Genomic DNA, 25,933 nt, shown 5'->3' on the forward strand with positions numbered 1-25,933 from the left:
GTCCCACAACCAGCTGCACAACGTACCGGCCCCGCGACGACTTGGCCCACGACCCACTGTTGATCACCATTTCTTACTTCTTCTAGTAATACGTGGCAAGAAATAGTCAAATGACAGGACACAATAGACAAAATGAGCGGGTTTTCGCGGCATTTGGCAGGAAAATTGCACGGCTACACATAGGGACGTATTGAGAGATCCTGTGCACGGTCATGGCAGAGATCCAACGGCTAGCTAGTGTAGGCCTACCGGTGCTACGCAAACTTCGTTGTTGTACCTCCTGATTGCCGGGTAGGTCTGAATCCTCTTTCAAATGAGATAACCCCCACATAACAAGAAGACCTATGAAAGGTCCTTCGCTTGACTTGATACCTGTACTCGGAATTCTCGTTTGCACCCCAACGGGGTAAACTTCGTAGTGGAGTTGGATTCTCCACAGCCGAGTGTAGCGCGCCATATACCCGGTTCTCTTGACACCGACGTTCATGCAGACCACGGAACAGATGTTTCTTGCTGCAGCGGGCATTGCTCTGCGAGCTGTAGATTTCTGTAGCTTGCGTTTTTGTCAATTGTACTCCTGTTGGGCCTCTTGAAATGAAAGTTCTCGTCCTTGCTAGCGATGTCGTAGACCAGAGCCCGGTCATTGATAGTCTGTTGGCATATACACGCGTACGGGTAAGTGTTCAGCTCCATGGCTCGAGCGAGCCCCATTCAACTGATTCAAGAAAATCATGATCAAATGTGATCTCAGTCCAGCGTGTAATTACTGTTCAATATTCAGCAGATATTTAACTTAGATTAATTGACCTTTTATTGCGTGTTAGATTTGGTAAGTTGGTATGCTTGTGACAAATCAGTCGCCATATCAGCGGCAATATCGCAAACATAATAATCAACCCGTAACCTCATGCGGCATTCTCGGATATGTTGTCAACAAGGGGGACCCCTCAGGAGCATGCGCAGCGCGACGACCACTGCGCTTTAACATATACACCAAAGCCAAGAAAAACAACCTCAGAAGCTAGCACTAGGACAAGACGTCAGAGGGTGTTGCAGTTAAGTCAGAGGAGAGACATTGTCAGTGGTGGTGATGCGATGCTGCAGCTGAGTGAGAGGAGGTGAGACACCAACAAAAGGACAAGAAGGAAAATCCTCCAGATCTTGGGACTCACTCCTGACATACCTCCAGGTGCTGGCCTTCATTTGGAAGTTGCTATGGGAACAACATGGGCTGCCAAGAGGAAATACGGCGTTACTTCAAGGCATGGCATGTGAATATTGGAAGTGAGGTATGTTATGCAGGTCATTTTCCCCCACACTCATCAAGGTCACTGTCCTTCTTGACCTCACAGTCATGTTTGGAATTTTCTGGAAATTTAATTAGTTGTGTAAGAGAGAGAATTTTAGAACAGTAATTAGCATGTCAATAAAAGTTCTAGATTGTTCTTATATGCTCTTATATAAGCACATGAGTAATAATATTGGGACAGCAGGCTTGCAGTCAGACTTTTGGGATTGTGTGCAAACTCTATTATGATCACGTAGAGAAAGACTGTGGATAAGTAATCTTGTTATCACATATTACTGAATATAAGTGTTACTGTTGTTTTTGCATCTTGTTCATATTTGTCTTCAGGTCTAGCAAACTTACCCGGCATGGTACAATACCTACCAGTGAAATTTGGATAAAGTTAGGTGGGGACAAGGGTCAGGGAACCCTGAGAATGGTTTACCAAGTTGCTAACATCAGCAATCCAAATGTAGCAGATAATACAGTGATTTGGAGTACATTTGCAGCACCTGATTCCTATTACAATTTAGAAATAGCTTTAGCTGTTAACAGAGGTCAGGTAGACAAACTGGATGGCACAAAGTGGAAGTAAGTCTAAACATGCATACTGTGTTTTACTAAACAATGAACAAATTGTACCATATATCTATTTTGGTACATTATTGGAACTTAAGATACATACATATTGGTTATCCAAGTTTAATACATGCATTATACTGCTGATCCAAAAATCTGAAAAACAATGTGCAAATCTGACCGAACTTATGCAGCATAATATGATACCTACATTAAATAGTACAAAAGGCAACGTTGTTTTCTTGCATGTACAAAACGCATTGATGTGTAGAAACATGGGCATTAATTTAGAATGGTGTGGACAATTGTCTTACATTCCACTTTGATTTATTTCAGTGACAAGACACTATTAGCACGGATGATGGGAGATTATGAGTATCTGGCCAAGAGTTATGGATTGTCTGGACCAAATGGTATGAAATTATACTTGCATGCTATGATTTATACGTAAGAAAAGTTGAGGCACTGACAGGACAAGCAGTTTTTGTGTACACTGCAGTTTTACCTATGATTTATATGTGTACGTCCTTGACCTATCAGTTTGCAATATGGTGCGTCTGTCAATAATCAGCATGCATTGTGTATGATATGCTGTAGAACATAATTATGATAATTTGTTGTAGTTTTTCGTTGACTTAAGACATTCACAGCTAACATTGATTAGTCAGATAATTTAAAGGAAGGGGTACACAGTGGGTCAGATCTTGATAAATATTTGCAAGCTATTGACAAATGATTGTTTTCCTCTGTAAAAAATTCTTGTGTTTATTTCTCAATTTAATTCTTACACATAGTATTAATATGTATACTGGCAATGCAAAATGTAGTAACCATGAATTTCTTTGAAATAAATATTTAAATTGATAAGTTTGCATATTACAGGTACATCCTCTCCAAGAGTTCACACATGCACATCAAATTGACTCCATGAACACCAGTCATGTCTATACCTACTAAGGTTTTTAAGTAATTATGTCAGTTTTTGTTCCTTGTCTTCCTCACATTGAAATATTTTAGGGAAATATTTTTGCGTATGCACAGTTGCTGAAGGAGGAACAACTATTGTCATCAATGAAGATGAGAAACCTTGATGATATCAGAAAATGTCACAGTGAATTTCTTTCAACTGGTGGAAACCTAAGGCATGCCATGCAGCACTACAATAGTGTCAGAAAGCCACTTTTCAATGTACCACTGCACAGAGTATGTACTAATCAATTCAATCCACTATGTTGTTTGCTTCCATTGACCAACTAAACATATAGCTCTGTTCTGTTTCAATCAGTTCACTTTACCTTTCTCTGAACAGTTCAACAGACCACACTGTGACCTATCTACAATGTACATGTATGCATGCCACTATGTCCATAATGTAAATGGTGTGCACAAATAGAAGTTTATTAGTGAAGCTATATGCGAAAACAAGTTGACAATGAAGCCAGCACATATGTCAGCATTTGTGATCAATCTAGTTGTTGTATATTTGTATGTAGTGTTTTCTTCATAAATAGGTAGGTATGAAAGTTACAAGATATTGTCATACATTAAAAGTAAAAGATACATGTGCTAACCCTTATATTTTATCACAGGTTGCAGTCCCAGGGTTGCACATCAGTCCTGGCTTGTTTTAAAAGTTTTTCACCATGATGGAAGCTAGCTGTGCAGTACTGGATATCAAGATCATCACGACTCTGGAGAGAGATGATGACATTGATGAACCCGTGCTGAAGCCTGCTGGATTTGACACATATGTAGCCATGTTGAAACAAGTCGAGACATTACAGTGTGAAGCGAAAGAACTCCAAGAAGAAGCTAAGACCTTGGCTGATAGTGTTGAAAAGGCTCTCCTTGCTGATGATGACTGTGACAATGATGATGATGATGATGACGACAACAGTGAAGATGATGGCAGACCACCACTAATGACCTTGGGCAAAGTTAAAAAAGCCCAGGAGAAAGTGCAGGAACTCAGTGAAGAAGCTGACAGGAAGGTTAGTATTTATTAATAGAAGACCATACTACATTAACAAAATAAAAATACATGATTTTGTGATAATTTTGAAATCTTGTGAGACACAATTAATTTCAGTGGCAGTGAGTTGCTAGCCAAGTCAAACTTTTTATCAAACTGGAATAGTTGCCATGTTAAATAAACATGTAATGTTTGTTTAGCCTGTATCATGTGAGAACACCCACAGATAACCTGTCTAGCAACCTGAGATCTCAGAGGGTCTCCTTCATCTTTGAAAATGGCATATTGATACCAGAAGTAAGATCATTTTTGTGATGATAAGCAATAACATTGTCAATCTCAAGTGCACAGTCATGTCTATGCTGCATTTCAGAATTTTGGCTTGTGCACATTTGTAGTGCAGTCATTTCCAGACAACACAGTGTTTATCTTTGTTTTCTTAGATATCTGAAGCTACAGACGTAAAAGCGAAACTGCCAAAACAATGTGGTTTTGTAGTCTGCGGTATTGACCAAGCTCTGCAGTCATTTGGTGTTGGACGTCATTCTTACCACGGGCAGGCATTCATCGGAAATCATGTGAACAAGTGCTGTAAAGTATGTGTTTTACAACTGTAAACTGTTTTGTTGCTAAAGTCATTAAAAGGTTCAGTATTCTGCTTGTCAGGATTTTCAAGCTTTTAGTATCAGATTTATTGTGTGTTATATATATACTACAGAAGATGTATTTCGTCTACATTATTTTGACCTACTTTCAGTGAAACAACTCTGTTTGCTTCTTTGAAAGAAAGTTATCATATCCTTTTTTTTATTTTTTGTGTTTCAGGAAGAAAACATTCAAACGTTGTGCAAGAGCGTCATCAGGACCACAGCAAGAATATGCCCATAGCTGAATGAACAGGCTGCACACATTTGTGGTCTGTATAAGCCAATATTTTCAAAATTTGCAGCCTGCCATAATCTTTAGAGTACAAGCAATAGAATGTCAGATGAATATATTAGCATTCTCAGTTCAAACATATCACATTTAATGGCATATCACAGAGAACACTTTCCTAATGAAAGCGTACCCCCCAAAATGCATATGTTAGAAGATCATGTCATCCCTCAGGTTGAAAACACAGGGTTTGGCTTTGGTTTCCTCACAGAACGGTGTAGAGAGTATCCATCATGAGATTAGGAAGGGAATGGACCGGTATAGTAAAGTACCTGGCCATAATGGTTTAAAGAAATTAGAACTTATGGTAAGGGAGCATCATGTGATGACCAATTCAAGTCATGTGAAAGTGCCAAAAACACAAAGGGGTTCATACAGAACCAATAAGCAACGTGAAATAATGATGGCCATAGTGATAAAAGTAAAGATAAATCATGATAAAATAAACATGTAAAGAACAAATTAATTAAGTCAATAACAAACCAATATGTAAATAAAAACATTGAAATCTGGTTCTTTCTATGAATCATATTTTTACTAAATTGATGCTTGTATTTTTAGTCCCCAAGATACCGTCCGGGGGGACTTATAGGTTTGGTCATGTCCGAGCGTGTGTCAGTGTGTGCGTTTGTCCGTCCATGCATCCGTCTGTTCACGCAGATATCTCAGAGATACATGGAGCGATTTCATTCAAACTTGGTACGAGGATTACTTGATATGTCATACATATGCACGTCCAATATATATACATATGCATGATCCAATGTGGCCGCCATGCGGCCATTTTATTACAATTTTTTTATGTACAGAGCCATAACTCCGACATGTTTCAACCGATTTTATTGAAAGTTAGTACAAGGACATTGACCTTCATCATACATATGCACATCAATTTGTTTCACAACATTATCCAATATGGCTGCCATGCGGCAATCTTATTACAATTTTGTCATGTACGGAGCCATAACTCAGGCATATCTCAACCGATTTTATTAAAGTTGGTACAAGGACATTGACCTATGTCATACATATGCTTGTCAATTTGTTTCATGATATGATCCAATATGGCCGCATGGCAGCCATTTTGTTACAATTTTTTCATGTCCTTAGCCATAACTCAGGCCCGTCTAAATGGATTTTATTCAAACTTTGTACAAGGACTTTGACCTATGTCATACATATGAACATGATATGGCTACCATGCCACCATTTTGTTACAATTTTTTCATGTACGGAGCAATTACTCAATCATATCTGAACCGATTTTATTCAAAGTTGTTACAAGGACATTGACTCGTGTTATACATATGTATGTCGATTTGTTTCACGATATGATCCAATATGACCACATGGCGGCCATTTTGTTATGGTTTTTTTTCATGTCGAAAGCCATAACTCTGGCAAGTCTCAACCGATTTTATTCAAAGTTGGTACATGGACATTGACTTATGTCATACATATGCATATAGAATTTTTAGACAGTAAGATTAAATATGGCTGCATGGCTGCCATTTTGTTACGATCTTTTCTTGTACAGAGCCATAACTCAGACATCTTTCCACCAGTATCATTCAAAGTTGGTATAAGGACATTGACCTATGTCATACATATGCACATTGATTTGTTGAACGGCGTGTAGCAGTATCATGTCAATTACCTAAGTTTCATAATTAGACTGATATGTCGAGAAATACTGCATCAGATTTCATGAAACTTGGTACACATGTTAAGCTTACATTGCTTTAACAATGAAAAAGGCATTTATCAGTGTCATTTTAATTAATTTGTAATTGCTTATTTAATGAACTTTCCTAATTAGAGTTATATATCCACAAATACTGCGTCAAAATTTGATGAAACTCGGTACAGATGTTGATCTCATAGTTTGTAAATACTGCATCAAACTTTATGAAATATGGTACCGGTGATAATCTATTAGTGTTAGGATAGTATGCAAAAATGTTCGGCAACATCCTGTTGATTCATTACTAATTGACTCATTTAATGACATTTTGTAATTAGGATGGCGGCCTACATTGGTTTTATGTTTTCACCACCATGGAACTCATTTTTGGCCATTTAGCGCCATCTGTATCACAGTATTTTTATCATAGACCTAATTAATGAAGAGGACTCTATCCTCTCTGAGGACTTTTAATTAAAGTACATGTACCAACGAACAAGTGGGGACTGTGCCATCAACGACTTGTTCAATTTAAAATTGATGCTTGAAAAGTCATCTTTATGGTAAGTCCAGTATATGTAATGATGACTTACCATTTTAGGATGTTTTCACATGTTCAAATGAAACTTCCTTCAGTTTTATCTTACATGAAATATCATTGGAAAAGTTAAATTTTTAGCATGAAAATAAGAATGAAATACTTCTAAATGCTTTCATTATGATTTAGTATATATACTAACAAGTACAGATGTAAAAACCTTGTTTTGCTTATCTATTTACAGAATACAACGACCCTGGAAGTTGCAGGTGTCCATTTGATTTCAAGTATTTCTCATTTTTTAATTTGCCTGTATTTTCATATTGTATTTAAAATAAAGGTATTTGATCATTTCAATTTGTATTTTTTTTTCATTTTCTGTGTACCTTTCCTTTTCGTTCCCTATATTTTTTGTTTAGCTCTTTATTTGTCCCTTTTTAAAATGCAACTTTGTGGGATAAGTTACTTTTGATATTCAGAGAGTTTGTAAAAGATGTTTGCCCGAAACTTTGTTATCGGTACATGTAATTTATTGAGTCTTGTCACTTCAAGAAATAAAAAAAAATGTTTTATTCTATATGCACGTGCCTGTTTTGATCATTTATGTTATGGTTTGAAGTAATTTTTAATAACATTACAGTTAATTTGCCATTGTGCTGTTAAAACAATCACCGTACAATACAAATAAGGCAATAATACATTGATTTCTGCCTATATGATGAAATAGTGCCTCTCTAATTTTTGCCGTTTGTGGCACTGTTCTGTGGCTTCCAATTGAATGTGTATCCATAAAGTTCGCACACAAGTTAAAAGTCTGGGCCTGCTGGGTATAAACTGCTTAGTGTCACTTTTCCGACAAGCATTTAATTACTCCTTGGCCTAATGATGTCCCTCTCTCCGTACAGTATTATGTATAATTCTGCGCTGCACGTACAACAATTAGAAGTCACCCCTTTTGACAAAATTAAAATAAACAACACCTCTTTTTCAGAATTCCAAGAGCTTCAATGAACTAGTGTTATTACATTTCTATATAATACTTATAGCCCCTAAACTTGTAATAATAATAATAATTAATATAAGTATTATATAGAAATAATAACGCGAATAATAATAGGTTCAATTTCCGTGAAAATTTCACCATAAGGGTATTTTGGGTCGAAAAGACCAAATATGATATCGATTTTACTGCCCCATGTTTCCATGGTAACCATTTTAGGGGTTGAAAATTTCAGTTTTTCTAATATCCCATGAAAAGTTACTTTGATTGATATGAAAATTACCTAGTGGGGGAGTTCGGGTCACAGAACACAAAAACCAGACTTATCTTAATGTTTCGAGTTGCCATGGTAACTATTCTGGGATTGAAAATGTTACTCTTTCACTAATTCCTATTAAAGAACTATTGATTGATGTAAAAAAATCATAATAAGGGTTTTTCTTGTTAGCACACCAACATACTCATTTTAATGTGAGATGTTTCCATGGTAACCATTCAGGAATAAAAATTACCAGTTTTTCAAAGATTCCACCTAAAATCCAGTAACCAACAGAATATGTTATAGCATTTAGGGATATTTTGGGTTAGAAAGACCAAATATCCGGTGTAAAAATCCAGTAATCAACAGAAATATTATGTCAAAGGGTTATTTTGGGTTAGAAAGACAAAACATGATGTCATTTTTTACTGCCCTGTGTTTCCATAGTAACCTATTTGCGTTTTAATATTTCAAAGTTTTCAAAATTCCATTAAAAGTAATCCCAGTTATTATGCAAATGCTCTCCTAAGTGTATTTATCACAGCATGAACTCCATGTTCATTTTTGTTTCATGTTACCATGGTAACCATTTAGGTAACCACAGGTTTTTTATATAAAACCATGCATATTTTAGATCAGGGGTATCTTTTTCGTTAACCAGACAAGAAAAGGCTATTTTATGAGATTCTGCCCATGAAGTGAATTTCTAGTCTTTTGATGTGTATACTTGCACACCTTTAATACCCAAGGAAACAGGTATAATGGACGACAGTGGGTCTCAAAAGTTTTGTGACCTATCTTTTAACAACCCGTTTCACTCTCAGACTTGTATGCAAATTTTAAAAGTCGCCATGACAACCTGGCAACAAAATAGCCTTTTCAGCACTGAGACATACTGTAGCAGGGCTAAAAATTGGCCACGGCCCTTCTGCCGGAGGAGGCATAATTTCTGTGTCATTGTGATTGATACATTATTATCAAAATGCAACGAGAATGCGTTTATTGGCCATCGTTTCCTGTGCCTGTCATTCAAGTAGTCAGTTCAGATATTGAAACTTTGTTGCAAAGTTCCACCGCACGGCCGGTCGTCTTCGTAATTTCCAGAACAAAGTCACATTATGTGCCTAAGCTGGCTTGACTGCATTTATCTACCTCGTCCCAAAGTGACGGACTGATCTTTCAACCTTTCAGCTTGGTGAAAAACGCATTTATTGATTCGCCAAAGGCCTGTGGATTCGGTTATTTTTGCACAAGTGCTACATGGACATAGGAAAAGTTCGACTCACCTAACCCTCTCGATTGTCGAATACAACCACGGTCCATGATGAGAGTTTTCGAATCAAAAACTGTAGCCGTGCTCGAATACAAATGTCTTCTCATTAAATTACGTCATTCTTGATATACAAGAGTTAGCATTCCAAACCTATCACCTTTTTTTTTCAAAGTTTGGAGAAGGGCGGTATTTCCATCTGAATGATTGAACGACGTGAAACGCAAAATTCCATCGCATATTATCCGGCAATATGTGCACTGTACAGTAGAAATACTGTATACGCTGCAGCCAGTGCAGGTACGTATTTTCCACAAAATGGCCACAGGCGGCGTGAACTTTCTGAAAGGATTTCCTAAACGTCCTCCTTGGTACCTTAGAGACTTTCATGTGATGTCCTGGAAAGTATTCACTGCAGTAATTCCAGTTTCTGTCAACATGCACACATTTTATGTAGCTCAACGACATGATAGCACGAGACAGTTCTACGGTACACCAATCTCGCGCTCGCAGGCTAAATTGCGCATGCTCATACTGGCACATACGTCACCTGTGTTTCGCCGGCGCGGCCGACTTGGCAACTTAGGTTGAGCAAACAAATAACAAACAACCGAACGCACTCTCAGTGATGGCTGCCATCGTATTGTGTGCATACCAGGAGACGATCGCTCGCCGTGCGCGTGTTGTTCCTCAAATTCTGACCCATAAACATTTAAAAAATGCATTCAAATGTGATAGTGAAAGCTGTTCTCAGCATAGCTGGATGTTTATCGCTAGTTTACCTTTGACCTCGCGATATTTGCAGGAGAAGTTTCTCAGCACGGACAACTTGATAACATGGTGGTCTGTAAGTATTTTCATTAATGTGTTGTGTAATTTACGAGGTTCAGATTTTAAGTAATCAATTTTAACAAGATTGAAACCGATTTTACCGTGTCCGCAGTGATTTAATCTGTACATTTTATGGCGTGATTTGTCAGGGTTATTTTTTATGCGTGTGGTTTTTTATTTACGTCTATATGTGCATTGCAGTTGAGCATAGTTTGTCGGACCATCACGCATGTCTCCCTGGTAACGGGTTTGTTTACACACTGCATATTTTCTAGCGCCTTTTTCAATCGTCTGTTGGCCTAGACTGTGAAAGTGTCATTTGAATTTCATGCTCGTGTGCTAAAAAACGGGTGTCGTATTTGTGCAGGGAAAATAAATGGCACAAGTTATCCATGCTCTAATTTTATCGTGGAGTTAAAGAATTGTTTCAGAGTACAGTTTTAGTGAAGACATTCTGACGTTCACCCGTCCAATTTTTGTTGTCTCTGTAAGAGAGTCTTGCTTCATGGCAGCAGGCAGAAAGAAAGCAATAACAAAACCTATCGGCCAGGGACACACGTAGTGAAATGGTCCAGACACTGTTGAGTACGGAGATGTGCGGTGTGTGATGCATTGTGTAAGGCAGGTTAGAAAAAGAAAGACAGTAAAAACAGGGGCAGACCAAGTCAATACCAAGGCACTGACAGTGACATTTCTGGTATCACTGGCAAGGAGACAGGAAAGACGGGGAAACTACAGAGTGAAACTCATGGCAGTACAAATCTAACAGCAGCTGTAAAACAGAGGGGAGGAAAAAAGATGAGAAGATTCATTCCCTTGCAGAGACAGAGGTTCAATGATCTCATTGAAGAAATGGAGTGTCCCATTTGCAAAGACATAATAGATGGACCATAACTTTTGTGTGATGGACCACATGTGTTTTGTGCTGAATGTTTGTGTCAGTGGTTGCAAGTTTCTTCATCCTGTCCTGTGTGCCGTCTCTCTATTATGTGTGAATCTATTGTAAGTCCCCCCATTGCTTTTTCAAACATGCTATCAAATGCCACAGTCACATGTGATTATGGGAATGTCGGTTGTAAGTCAGTTGTGCCACTGCAAGATCTGCAACACAACACGGAACGGTGTGTTTATCAGTCCATTGCTGGAGACCACTGCTTCTTGTCAGTGAGCCCTTTTCCTTCAGAAGCCACCATACTCCAGTCCCCATTCCTGACCCAATCAATATTGAGACATCAAATGATGAACATCAAGGGATAGGCAGAACAATATATGTGCAGTGAAGGCCGCAGAAATTGTGTTGCAGAATGTATCAGCGGTGCATATGCTGCTACAGTATGAAGAAATGGCAACAACACTTGTCAAGAAAAAAATAGAAGCAAACAGAAGTGATGATAGTTTGATAAAGGTTAAAACCAAGGGCCAGGTGAGTTTTTTACCAGCATTACTCTTGCTGATCTATACCCACATATCAATATACAGTTAGATTTTGGAGTAAATTCTTCTGATAAAGCTATCATGGAATATGATAATTTGTAAATTTGTATTTGTAATAACGTTTATTTGGTTTTGTAGTACATGTGTGACCTGGTAGTGGTTCAACAAATTAATTTCATCAAGTAATGAGCTAGTCCAATTTCATGAATTTATCACCCACATATACTTTTGAAAGATAAATTTGGTTTTTCAATTTTTAGTGTGATTTTTTTCAGCCATTGTGTTTAACATATACACCAAAGCCACGAAAAACAACCTCAGAAGCTAGCACTAGGACAAGACATCAGAGGGTGTTGCAGTTAAGTCAGAGGAGAGACATTGTCAGTGGTGGTGATGCAATGCTGCAGCTGAGTGAGAGGAGGTGAGACACCAACAAAAGGACAAGAAGGAAAATCCTCCAGATCTTGGGACTCACTCCTGACATACCTCCAGGTGCTGGCCTTCACTTGAAAGTTGCTATGGGAACAACATGGGCTAATAAGAGGAAATTACGGCGTTACTTCAAGGCATGGCATGTGAATATTGGAAGTGAGGTATGTTATGCAGGTCATTTTCCCCCACACTCATCAAGGTCACTGTCCTTCTTCACCTCACAGTCATGTTTGGAATTTTCTGGAAATTTAATTAGTTGTGTAAGAGAGAGAATTTTAGAACAGTAATTAGCATGTCAATAAATTCTAATTAGTTCTAGATTGTTCTTATATGCTCTTATATAAGCACATGAGTATTAATATTGGGACAGCAGGCTTGCAGTCAGACTTTTGGGATTGTGTGCAAACTCTATTATGATCATGTAGAGAAAGACTGTGGATAAGTAATCTTGTTATCACATATTACTGAATATATGTGTTACTGTTGTTTTTGCATCTTGTTCATATTTGTCTTCAGGTCTAGCAAACTTACCTGGCATGGTACAATACCTACCAGTGAAATTTGGATAAAGTTAGGTGGGGACAAGGGTCAGGGAACCATGAGAATGGTTTACCAAGTTGCTAACATCAGTAATCCAAATGTAGCAGATAATACAGTGATTTAGAGTACATTTGCAGCACCTGATTCCTATTACAATTTAGGAAATAGCTTTAGCTGTTAACAGAGGTCAGGTAGACAAACTGGATGGCACAAAGTGGAAGTAAGTCTAAACATGCATACTGTGTTTTACTAAACAATGAACAGATTGTACCGTATATCTATTTTGGTACAATATTTGGAACTTAAGATACATACATATTGGTTATCCAAGTTTAATACATGCATTATACTGCTGATCCAAAAATCTGAAAAACAATGTGCAAATCTGACCAAACTTATGCAACATAAATATGATACCTACATTAAATTGTACAAAAGGCAAAGTTGTTTTCTTGCATGTACAAAATACATTGATGTGTAGAACATGGGCATTAATTTAGAATGGTGTGGACAATTGTCTTACATTCCACTTTGATTTTATTTCAGGAACAAGACACTATTAGCATGGATGATGGGAGATTATGAGTATCTGGCCAAGAGTTATGGAATGTCTGGACCAAATGGTATGAAATGTATACTTGCATGCTATGATTTATACATAAGAAAAGTTGAGGCACTGACAGGGCAGGCAGTTTATTGTGTACACTTCAGTTTTACCTATGATTTATATGTGTACGTCCTTGACCTATCAGTTTGCAACATGTGCGTCTGTTAATAATCAGCATGCATTGTGTATGATATGCTGTAGAACACAATTATGATAATTTGTTGTAGTTTTTCGTTGACTTAAGACATTCACAGCTAACATTGATTAGTCAGATAAATTTAAAGGAAGGGGTACACAGTGGGTCCGATCTTGATAAATATTTGCAAGCTATTGACAAATGATTGTTTTCCTTTGTAGAAATTCTTGTGTTTATTTCTCAATTTAATTCTTACACATAGTATTAATATGTATACTGGCAATGCAAAATGTAGTAACCATGAATTTCTTTGAAATAAATATTTAAATTGATAAGTTTGCATATTACAGGTACATCCTCTCCAAGAGCTCACACATGCACATCAAATTGACTTCATGAACACCAATTATGTCTATACCCACTAAGGTTTTTAAGTAATTATGTCAGTTTTTGTTCCTTGTCTTCCTCACATTGAAATATTTTAGGGAAATATTTTTGCGTATGCTGTGTGGTCAGCAAGGAACAAGCACAGTTGCCGAAGGAGGAACAACCATTGTCATCAATGAAGAAGAGAACCCTTGATGATATCAGAAAATGTCACAGTGAATTATTTTCAACTGGTGGAAACCTAAGGCATGCCATGCAGCACTACAATAGTGTCAGAAAGCCACTTTTCAATGTACCACTGCACAGAGTATGTACATATCAATTCAATTCTCTAGGTGGTTTGCTTCCATTGACTAACTAAACATATAGCTCTGTTCTGTTTCAATCAGTTCACTTTACCGTTCTCTGAACAGTTCAACAGACCACACTGTGACCTATCTACATGTATGCATGCCACTATGTCCATAACGGTGTGCACAAATAGAAGTTTATTAGTGAAGCTATATGCGAAAACAAGATTGACAATGAATCCAGCACACATGTCAGCATTTGTGATCAATCTAGTTGTTGTATATTTGTATGTAGTGTTTTCTTCTAAATAGGTAGGTATGAACGTTACAAGATATTTTCATACATTAAAAGTAAAAGATACATGTGCTAACCCTTATATTTTATCACAGGTTGCAGTCCCAGGGTTGCACATCAGTCCTGGCTTGTTTTAAAAGTTTTTCACCATGATGGAAGCTAGCTGTGCAGTACTGGATATCAAGATCATCACGACTCTGGAGAGAGATGATGACATTGATGAACCCGTGCTGAAGCCTGCTGGATTTGACACATATGTAGCCATGTTGAAACAAGTCGAGACATTACAGTGTGAAGCGAAAGAACTCCAAGAAGAAGCTAAGACCTTGGCTGATAGTATTGAAAAGGCTCTCCTTGCTGATGATGACTGTGACGATGATGATGATGATGATGACGACAACAGTGAAGATGATGGCAGACCGCCACTAATGACCTTGGGCAAAGTTAAAAAGCCAAGGAGAAAGTGCAGGAACTCAGTGAAGAAGCTGACAGGTTTGTATTTATGAATAGAAGACCATACTACATTAACAAAATAAAAATACATGATTTTGTGATAATATTGAAATCTTGTGAGACACAATTAATTTCAGTGGCAGTGAGTTGCTAGCCAAGTCAAACTTTTTATCAAACTGGAATAGTTGCCATGTTAAATAAACATGTAATGTTTGTTTAGCATGGTGTTAAATTTCCTGTATCATGTGAAAACACCAACAGATAACCTGTCTAGCAACCTGAGATCTCAGAGGGTCTCCTTCATCTTTGAAAATGGCATATTGATACCAAAAGTAAGATCATTTTTGTGATGATAAGCAATAACATTGTAATCTCAAGTGCACAGTCATGTCTATGCTGCATTTTCAGAATTTTGACTTGTGCACATTTGTAGTGCAGTCAATACTTTCCAGACAACACAGTGTTTATCTTTGTTTTCTTAGATATCTGAAGCTACAGACGTAAAAGCGAAACTGCCAAAACAATGTGGTTTTGTAGTCTGCGGTATTGACCAAGCTCTGCAGTCATTTGGTGTTGGACGTCATTCTTACCACGGGCAGGCATTCATCAGAAATCATGTGAACAAGTGCTGTAAAGTATGTGTTTTAAAACTGTACACTGTTTTTGTTGCTAAAGTCATTAAAAGGTTCAGTATTCTGCTTGTCATGATTTTCAAGCTTTCAGTGTCAGATTTATTGTGTGTTATATATATACTACAGAAGATGTATTTCGTCTACATTATTTTGACCTACTTTCAGTGAAACAACTCTGTTTGCTTCTTTGAAAGAAAGTTATCATATCCTTTTTTTTATTTTTTGTGTTTCAGGAAGAAAACATTCAAACGTTGTGCAAGAGCGTCATCAGGACCACAGCAAGAATATGCCCATAGCTGAATGAACAGGCTGCACACATTTGTGGTCTGTATAAGCCAATATTTCCAAAATTTGCAGCCTGCCATAATCTTTAGAGTACAAGCAATAGAATGTCAGATGAATATATTAGCATTCTCAGTTCAAACATATCACATTTAATGGCATATTACAGAGAACACTTTCCTAATGAAAGTGTACCCCCCAAAATGCATATGTTAGAAGATCATGTCATCCCTCAGATTGAAAACACAGGGTTTGGCTTTGGTTTCCTCACAGAACGGTGTAGAGAGTATCCATCATGAGATTAGGAAGGGAATGGACTGGTATAGTAAAGTACCTGGCCATAATGGTTTAAAGAAATTAAAACTTATGGTAAGGGAGCATAATGTGATGACCAATCTCAGTCATTTGAAAGTGCCAAAAACACAAAGGGGTTCATACAGAACCAAATAAGCAACGTGAAATAATGATGGCCATAGTGATAAAAGTAAAGATAAATCATGATAAAATAAACATGTAAAGAACAAATTAATTAAGTCAATAACAAACCAATATGTAAATAAAAACATTGAAATCTGGTTCTTTCTATGAATCATATTTTTACTAAATTGATGCTTGTATTTTTAGTCCCCACAGATACCGTCCGGGGGGACTTATAGGTTTGGTCATGTCCGTGCGTGTGTCAGTGTGTGCGTTTGTCCGTCCATGCATCCGTCCGTTCACGCAGATATCTCAGAGATACATGGAGCGATTTCATTCAAACTTGGTACAAGGATTACTTGATATGTCATACATATGCACGTTGATTTGTTTTGTGATATGATCCAATATGGCCGCCGTGCGGCCATTTTATTACAATTTTTTTATGTACAGAGCCATAACTCCGACATGTTTCAACCGATTTTATTGAAAGTTGGTACAAGGACATTGACCTTCATCATACATATGCACATCAATTTGTTTCACAACATTATCCAATATGGCTGCCATGCGGCAATCTTATTACAATTTGTCATGTACGGAGACATAACTCAGGCATATCTCAACCGATTTTATTCAAAGTCGGTACAAGGACATTGACCTATGTCATACATATGCATGTCAATTTGTTTCATGATATGATCCAATATGGCCGCATGGCAGCCATTTTGTTACAATTTTTTCATGTCCTTAGCTATAACTCAGGCCCGTCTAAATCGATTTTATTCAAACTTTGTACAAGGACTTTGACCTATGTCATACATATGAACACGATATGGCTGCCATGCCACCATTTTGTTACAATTTTTTCATGTCCGGAGCAATTACTCAATCATATCTCGACCGATTTTATTCAAAGTTGTTACAAGGACATTGACTCATGTTATATATATGTATGTCGATTTGTTTCACGATATGATCCAATATGACCACATGGCGGCCATTTTGTTATGCTTTTTTTTTCATGTCGAAAGCCATAAATCTGGCAAGTCTCAACCGATTTTATTCAAAGTTGGTACATGGACATTGACTTATGTCATACATATGCATATAGATTTTTTAGACAGTAAAATTAAATATGGCTGCATGGCGGCCATTTTGTTATGATCTTTTCATGTACAGAGCCATAACTCAGACATCTTTCCACCAGTATCATTCAAAGTTGGTATAAGGACATTGACCGATGTCATACATATGCACATCGATTTGTTGAACGGCATGTAGCAGTATCATGTCAATTACCTAAGTTTAATAATTAGACTGATATGTCGAGAAATACTGCATCAGATTTCATGAAACTTGGTACAGATGTTAAGCTTACATTGCTTTAACAATGAAAAAGGTATTCATCAGTGTCATTTTAATTAATTTGTAATTGCTTATTTAATGAACTTTCCTAATTAGAGTTATATATCCACAAATACTGCGTCAAATTTGATGAAACTCGGTACAGATGTTGATCTCATAGTTTGTAAATACTGCATCAAACTTTATGAAATATGATACCGGTGATAATCTATCAGTGTTAGGATAGTATACAAAAATGTTCGGCAACATCCTGTTGATTCATTACTAACTGACTCATTTAATGACCCTTTGTAATTAGGATGGCGGCCTACATTTGTTTTATGTTTTCACCACCGTGGAACTCATTCTTGGCCATTTAGCGCCATCTGTATCACAGTATTTTTTATCATAGACCTAATTAATGAAGAGGACTCTATCCTCTCTGAGGACTTGTAATTAAAGTACCAATGAACAAGTGGGGACTGTGTCATCAACGACGACTTGTTCAATTTAAAATTGATGCTTGAAAAGTCATCTTTATGGTGAGTCCAGTATATGTAATGATGAATTAAATGTAAACTTACCATTTTAGGATGTTTTCACATGTTCAAATGAAACTTCCTTCAGTTTTATCTTACATGAAATATCATTGGAAAAGTTAAATTTTTAGCATGAAAATAAGAATGAAATACTTCTAAATGCTTTCATTATGATTTAGTATATATACTAACAAGTACAGATGTAAATAACCTTGTTTTGCTTATCTATTTACAGAATACAACGACTCTGGAAGTTGCAAGGTGTCCATTTGATTTCAGTATTTCTCATTTTTTGATTTTGTTTGTATTTTTCAGATTGTATTTAAAATAAAGGTATTTGATCATTTCAATTTGTATTTTTTCAGTTTCTGTGTACCTTTCCTCTTCGTTTCCTATATTTTTTGTTTAGCTCTTTATTTGTCCCTTTTTTTAAAATGCAACTTTGTGGGATAAGTTACTTTTGATATTCAGAGAGTTTGTAAAAGATGTTTGCCCGAAACTTTGTTACCGGTACATGTAATTTATTTGAGTCTTGTCACTTCAAGAAATAAAAAAAATGTTTTATTCTATATGCACGTGCCTATTTTGATCATTTATGCTATGGTTTGAAGTAATTTTTTATAATATTACAGTTAATTTGCCATTGTGCTGTTAAAACAATCTCCGCACAATACAATAAGGCAATAATACATTGATTTCTGCCTATATGATGAAAAAGGTGCCTCTCTAATTTTTACCGTTTGTGGCGCTGTTCTGTGGCTTCCGATCGAATGTGTATCCATAAAGTCTGGGCCTGCTGGGTATCGCTTTAAACTGCTTAGTGTCACTTTTCCGACAAGCATTTAATTACTCCTTGGCCTAATGATATCCCTCTCTCCGTACAGTATTATGTATAATTCTGCGCTGCACGTACAACAATTAGAAGTCACCCCTTTTGACAAAATTAAAATAAACAACACCTCTTTTTCAGAATTCCCAGAGCTTCAATGAACTAGCGTTATTACATTTCTATATAATACTTATAGCCCCTAAACTTGTAATAATAATAATAATAATAATAATAATAATAATAATAATAATAATAATAATAATAATTAAAGCCGCAAGCAGGCATTGGCAGGGCCCAGGCAGTTGCACTGGTTTAAGATGCTTTCAATTATGAAAGTATTATGCAAATATGAGTTCCAAATGATCTTTTGGTTCTTATACAGAACATCATTTCACGATATTGTATTTTTCGCTGATTATCGTAGTTTTTTTGCAAAAACCAATATGGCCGCCAAACCACGAGACCGATCCAATTGTTTTTCACAATTTGAAGTAGTCACTAAAAGGACGACACGAGTAAAATGTCAGTTCAATAGGCGTGTTGGTTCTGGAGAAAATTTTTTTTAAAGATTGACTTTAGATTTTTAGATTTTCGCAAAATCCAATATGACGGCCAAATAATGTGACTAATCCAAATGCATTTTGCAAACTTGAAAGACATCACTCTAAGAATGATATGAGGAAAATTTCAGCTCAATCGGTGTGTTGTTTCTGGAGGAGTAGATTTTGAAAAATATAATTAGAATTTTTGCAAATTCAATATGGCGACCAAATAACGTGACGGATCCCCATGCCTTTTGCAAACTTGAAAAAGATCACTCTAAGGACAGGATGAGTAAAATTTAAGCAAAATTAAATGGCAGCTAATCACGTGACCAATCCAAATATTTTTCGCAACGTAAAAAAGTGCTCGCACTTAAAAGTTATGAGTAAAATTTCAGTTCAATCAGTGTTTTGGTTCTGGAGAAGAAGATTTTTAAAGATTAAATTCTGATTTTCGGAAAATCCAATATGGCGGCCAAACCACAGGATTGATCCAAATGCCTTTCGCAAACTCGGAAGAGACAACATTGAAGATGATACACGTAAAATTTCAGCTCAATAGGTGCATTTGCTCTGGGAAAGAATATTTTTAAAGATTTAAATGTATTTTTCAAAAATCCAATATGGTGGCCGAGGTCATGTGACCGCACACAATTTTATTTGCAAATTCTAAGGACCTTTTGGAAATTCTTGCTATACAAGAAATTTCTTATCGACTAGACCCCTAAGTCATCCGGAGAAGCCATTGGGAAAACGAATATGGGCGCCAGATCACGTGACCAATCAAAATTTTAAGAGTAAGGTGCATGAGTAGTCATAGGTACCTAACAGCCCTTTAAGTTTGAGAAGTTTGTGTTCAGTGGTTTAAGAGATCTAGAGTGAAAAAGAAACAGCAGAAGAAGAAGGAGAAGTAGAATAAGAAGCAGAGGAAGATGAATTAAAGCTGCAAGCAGCGTTGGCGGGGTCCAAGCAGTTACAATGGTTTCAAGTTCTTACACTGATGATATTATGTGCAAAATTTGATCTTAGGAAAGTCTTTGCTTCTTGTAAAGAAGGATTTTGAACATCATCTTATAGTTACTATGCGCTTCACGCAAAATCCAATATACCGGCCAAACAATATGACTGATCCAATTGCCTTTCACAAACTTTAAAGTGCTCACCCTTAGAAACATATGAGTCATATTTCAGTTGCTTCGGTGTGTTGGTTCTGGAGAGGAAGTTTTAATGATTAAATTGTGACTTTTTGAAAATCAAGCATGGCTGCTAAATCGCGTGACAGATCCAAATGCCTTTTGCATATTTGAAAGACATCACTCTAAGGATGACATGAGTATAACTTCAGCTAAATCAGTGTGTCGGTTCTGGAGAAGAAGAATTTTAAACATTAAATTGATATTTTCCGAAAATCCAATATTGCGGCCAAAATCTCCTGACCGCACGCAATTTTTTAAAGACCTTAGGTTATGCTGGCTCTATGGATAACTGCAAATCGACTACGCCCCTGGATCATCAGGAGAAGCCATTTTTAGGTTTTTGGAAAATCGAATATGGCCGCCAGGTAGTGTGACCAATGAAAATTTCAAGGGTCAGGTGCACGAGTACAAATTGGCAACTATTAGCCCTGCTAGTTTGAGAAGTTTCGTTCAGCCGTTTAAGAGATCTAGGTCGACAAAGAAACGGCAAAAGAAGAAGAACAGGAGGAGGAAAAGTAGAACTCGAGCTATAACAATAGGGGTCCAGCCGGCTTTCGCCCCTAAAACCTACGTCGCTGCATCACTTTTGCTGAATGTCAAAGACCAGAAACATTTATTTTTCGGATGGGACCTTTACATTCACAGCTATACACACCATGTTATATTTAAAACTGAAATCATTTATGAGATTGTCATTACACTCCTTGCTTACAACCTCCATCATCCGGTCTAGGAACTTACATAGATAAAATGGCGGACTGTATCCCCCACCGACTAGCTCTGTGACTACTGCCTTGCATTGAAATGACAGACTCTCTTTCTACCTTTCTATCAATAGATTTTTACAGGTCTGTTACTCACAATATCATGCAATACCTTTGAGATAAACTTCCTGTTCTTAGTAATCACTGCAACAGTTTTATAGTTTACGATAACAACTGCACTGGACGCTTCCGGACATGAACAGTTGAGCTGAAGACAATGTTGTAACATGTGTGTAGTATCATCCTATGCATGGGACTGTGCTCCGACCAAAATACAATCAACGGATTTTAATATCGACCGAACGGTTACAAATAATCAGATATTTTACAACAGTTCGAAATAGTATTCCTTTCTGGCAAAGGCATGCTGCTTCATTATGAGCCCTGCCACATGTCTGGCTATACACCTGAGGCCAGTAGCAAAACAAGGCTAGGCGCTAGGCGTAAGCGCCCTTTTTGGAGCACCTGTGATCGCATAGCCTTGTGGGTATTTTTGTGCAATCGATCGTGCGGCCCCTCCGAAAGAAGTCAAAATAATCCCAAAAAAGAAAGAAATGTTTTAAAAAATCCAGCAAACAAATAGCTCTAGGTGGCCCTTTCAGGCCCTCTGAAACTAACAAGGCATAAGTACTGAAGTTCTAGCAAGATGACCTTAAAATCAATGCAAACGTGAAGAATAGAGACGCATGGGAAGGGGACAAAACATGACGTGGCGAGCGCAAATAATCTCGGGATGTTGCTTATTGTTAAGATAAATTCTTAGCAGGCATGGCGGCAGCAATAGCTCTCGAACTTCTGTTGGCATCAATACTGACACCAGCCTTGCGATATTGACATACCTCAAATGACAAGGGTCAAATTCGCGATGTGTTAAAACTACAAAGAGAAAATGCCAGTGTAAACCAAGACAGAATTTAAAAACTATAGAATGGAATGACAAGAATCCTGAATACAAAGCCCTTGATGATGAGCCCTGACTCACATGAATGAAACCCTCGTGATCTGAACAAAGATTTTGATAAAGTGCGACTGATGGAAAGAGCTTATAACTGACGTCCAAACTACAAAACTGAATTAGCGAATATCAACGATCGGATCGAACTACGGCAGAGAGAGATTTATATTGTTTCCCATGAAAGAATTGCGGCTAGTCGCTCATTGTCAGACGAAGTTAGGGATCTGAATCTTCGCCAGATGGCTAAACTCATAGAACTATATTTAGACCGCCATTTGCTTCATTCACAGCAGTCCTTGGAATGGCAGTCTAGCAGCAATTGTACTTGCTCTATGCAGAGGCACTAGGGGATTATACTCTATTATATCATACAGTATATTGATGGCGCAAATACAGCAATCTGATCGTCCGAGACGCGAAAAGAACCGTGGTATATTGGCGATATACCACGGCTGGCATATGTGCGAGCTCTCAGCTTTAGCAAAAATCTGCATATGACGTTCCATGCCAGAATTTCAATATACCGTTATGATATATTAGCAATAATCACACCCAGCAACGGTATACCACTCGATTTTGACTAGTTTTCTTCGTATATGCACTCGCTATATCGCTCGTGCATATAGGTCATGAACTGGTCAAAATATCTATATATATAGCCATAGGATGTGCGTGAGCGTGTACATGCTCAGTTCGCTCCTGCAATCTTGTATGTTTTCTCGATTATTTTGCGTCTGCAACCACAATGGTGCTGTGTAAAGATTGTGGTACATCTCAGGGTGTTACTCTGTGCCAAGGTGACTTGGATTTGTGTGCGTCATGCAACAAAAAGCGATTTCATGCTGATCAAGTGGTGGAAGACGAAACCTCAGTAAACAATGGCTGTGCTAACGTGTGTTTCGACGCTTTGTTATCAAGTGGAATGACCAGGCATCGGGTTTGAGAAGTTCCAGCTCACAGCATGAGAAGGCTCATTCTGACGGTAATATAATAATTAACGAACTACTGTGCTTCGCAGCGAACAAAATGGACATACTGCCGTTTGAAGTCATCGTAAAGTTGTGTGTAGACGCATTTGATGATCATGACATTAAGCCGCTATTATTATATGACATGTGTGGAGATTGTAGTTCGCATCGATTTAAACTTCGACAGAGTCTGAATAAATCCCAGTCGAATGTACAAGACATATTGACTCTCTTACATGAGATTGATCCAGAAAATATCCCATATTTTGTTGCAAAGGACCTGTCAAAATTACCTCCTGTTAACTTTGATCACATTGATGTGTCTTCACTGTTGTCATAGATGAATCAAGTGAAGCTAGACATTGACAGTCTCAAACAGGGCATTGACAGTATGTCAAGACTTTATTTGACTACGTCTGACGATATACGCGAACTTAAAGCTTAAATGTGTGGTTTTAGTCCAAAGTGCACGACGGCAGAATCAGGCAGAACAAAATCAGAGCTCTCCGTGGATGATTCCGACATGTCTATTCAGAGTAAATTGCCCATTGTTGATGCTCCTGACGGCGATCAACCACCTGGTGATGGCATGTCTTCGGTTTTATGCGAGTGTGGTGTTAATGAGTTAATGTTTATGAACCGCTGTGTAAATATCGGCAAGTGTGGAGAGTGTAGTGTTAATAAGCACGACAACCCTGCATTGCAACAACAATTGAAAATGCCAACTGAAAGCAGCCAGGATAAGATGGTCTCTGCTAAGAAAATGCCTGAAGATGGTGATATTGATGGTTTCACAACCGTGACATATTCGCATCGAAGGCGCAGACAAAACAACAGTATCAATGACAAAAGTAACTATCGTCCGATTGCAGTTTCGACAGTTGCCTCTAAGTTTATGGAATTAATTTATTTAGAAATATTGAATGTTCTCTTGAAACGTCACATTACCAGTTTGGTTTCAAATCTGGTCACTCGACCGATATGTGTGCCTGAAGATGGTGATATTGATGGTTTCACAACCGTGACATATTCGCATCGAAGGCGCAGACCAAAACAACAGTATCAATGACAAAAGTAACTATCGTCCGATTGCAGTTTCGACAGTTGCTTCTAAGTTTATGGAATTAATTTTATTTAGAAATATTGAATGTTCTCTTGAAATGTCACATTACCAGTTTGGTTTCAAATCTGGTCACTCGACCGATATGTGCATGTGTCTTTGTACTTAAAGAAGTAATCAATTACTGTAGAAAGCATGGTTGTAACGTCACTGTCACTTTCATGGACGCCTCCAAGGCGTTCTCTTCAAAAAGTTGATTGATCGCAAAGTACCAGTGTATTTTGTCAGATTTCTCCTGAGATGGTATCGAACTCAACAGACTTCTTATTCGCTGGGGTGCATGTACCTCCAGTGGTTTTACTGTCTCCAATGGTGTAAAGCAAGGTGGGATCTTGTCACCAAAGCTTTTAATATCTATATTGATCATTTGGGCTTTAGGCTGTCTAATTCCAAAACAGGTTGCAACATTGGAGGACTTTTCGTCAATCATTTAATGTACGCTGATGATATTTGTCTGATTAGTCCTTCTGTCAAGGGAACTCAGAAGTTAGTCAATATTTAATGTGACTATGGTGATACTCATGATATTTTATTTAATAACAAAAAGACCAAATGTATGTGTGTGAGATGCAATTCTTCTATGATTCGTCACATTTCTTCTGTGTATCTCAATGGAGTTAAATTAGTATTTGTCACAAAGAAGACACATTTGGGTTTTGTTCTCAACGATCAATTTCGTGATGATGACGATATCGAGCGACAGATGAGATGCTTTTATATCAGCTAATATGCTTAATGAGAAAATTTTCTCGATGTACCTTTGAAGTCTAGAGTGTTCTTTTCAAAACATAATGTTATCAATTGTATTGCGGTCCAATTTGGATGAAATATTCTGTTAATATTATGAGGAAATTGAAAGTTGCTTATAATAATGCTGCTTGTCCTTTATTGGGGTATGATAAACGTAGTAGTGCAAGGTCTATGTTTATATCTAACATAATCAATAACTTTGATGCCTTGCTGCGAAGGCAAATTTATGGTTTAAAGCAAAGACTTCTGAGAAGCAGTAATGATATTGTACGATGTGTGTATGACTCATTATATTTAAACTCTGAAATGATAAAGTTATGGAATAAGCTTCTTTTTGTATAACTTACTCAAGCTGTGTATATTTATCAGCAGATTTTCTTTTATTGTTATATTGACAATGAGTCCGAAATAAAGTTTATAATAATATTGTGGTATACCATCGCTGGGGTGTGTTTATTGCTTAATTATTATGGGGTGAGAACACCGCCAAAATTATCTTGAAAACTTTATTTAAACTTATCTCATTATTATTATTCCATTGTTGGTGATTTATGATAATTATATCAGTATTTGGCCATTATTTGCAATTATTTGATCATTATATGGATATTATTTTGACATGATTATGAACTTATTTGGTAATTCGGTTGTTTTGACATTA

The 25,933-nt window shown here is 37.2% G+C and overlaps 2 protein-coding genes across 4 annotated transcripts; both read left to right on the top strand.

Annotated features, from left to right (window-relative positions):
• Positions 1–2,901: 2,901 nt before the first annotated feature.
• On the top strand, positions 2,902–7,305 carry LOC139124977 (uncharacterized). Of its 3 annotated transcripts, none has more exons than XM_070691096.1 (5): positions 2,902–3,070; positions 3,457–3,858; positions 4,283–4,435; positions 4,665–4,755; positions 7,242–7,305. In XM_070691096.1, exons 2-4 carry the CDS (start codon positions 3,511–3,513, stop codon positions 4,725–4,727), a joined length of 564 nt encoding a protein of 187 aa, XP_070547197.1. In that variant the 5' UTR covers positions 2,902–3,070; positions 3,457–3,510; the 3' UTR covers positions 4,728–4,755; positions 7,242–7,305. The 3 variants fall into 3 exon arrangements, with proteins under 3 accessions (XP_070547197.1, XP_070547198.1, XP_070547196.1); XM_070691097.1 differs by lacking the exon at positions 7,242–7,305 and adding an exon at positions 4,987–5,153; XM_070691095.1 differs by lacking the exon at positions 7,242–7,305 and having other exon boundaries at positions 4,665–4,885.
• Positions 7,306–11,582: 4,277 nt separating this feature from the next.
• Positions 11,583–15,567, top strand: LOC139124979 (uncharacterized). Its single transcript, XM_070691098.1, has 7 exons — positions 11,583–11,780; positions 12,067–12,384; positions 12,740–12,983; positions 13,310–13,386; positions 13,992–14,200; positions 14,574–14,970; positions 15,414–15,567. Exons 6-7 carry the CDS (start codon positions 14,628–14,630, stop codon positions 15,419–15,421), a joined length of 351 nt encoding a protein of 116 aa, XP_070547199.1. The 5' UTR covers positions 11,583–11,780; positions 12,067–12,384; positions 12,740–12,983; positions 13,310–13,386; positions 13,992–14,200; positions 14,574–14,627; the 3' UTR covers positions 15,422–15,567.
• Positions 15,568–25,933: the final 10,366 nt, after the last annotated feature.

The sequence above is a fragment of the Ptychodera flava genome (assembly GCF_041260155.1).
Source record: "Ptychodera flava strain L36383 chromosome 23 unlocalized genomic scaffold, AS_Pfla_20210202 Scaffold_24__1_contigs__length_23054250_pilon, whole genome shotgun sequence".
Classification (NCBI taxonomy): domain Eukaryota; kingdom Metazoa; phylum Hemichordata; class Enteropneusta; family Ptychoderidae; genus Ptychodera; species Ptychodera flava.

Coding starts and splice junctions, on each gene's coding strand:
- LOC139124979 (XM_070691098.1), top strand. CDS start 14,628: ATGATGGAAGCTAGCTGTGCAGTACTGGATATCAAGATCATCACGACT.
- LOC139124977 (XM_070691096.1), top strand. CDS start 3,511: ATGATGGAAGCTAGCTGTGCAGTACTGGATATCAAGATCATCACGACT. Junction 3,859..4,282: donor GTGAAGAAGCTGACAGGAAG/GTTAGTATTTAT, acceptor TTGTTTTCTTAG/ATATCTGAAGCTACAGACGT. Junction 4,436..4,664: donor ATGTGAACAAGTGCTGTAAA/GTATGTGTTTTA, acceptor TTTGTGTTTCAG/GAAGAAAACATTCAAACGTT.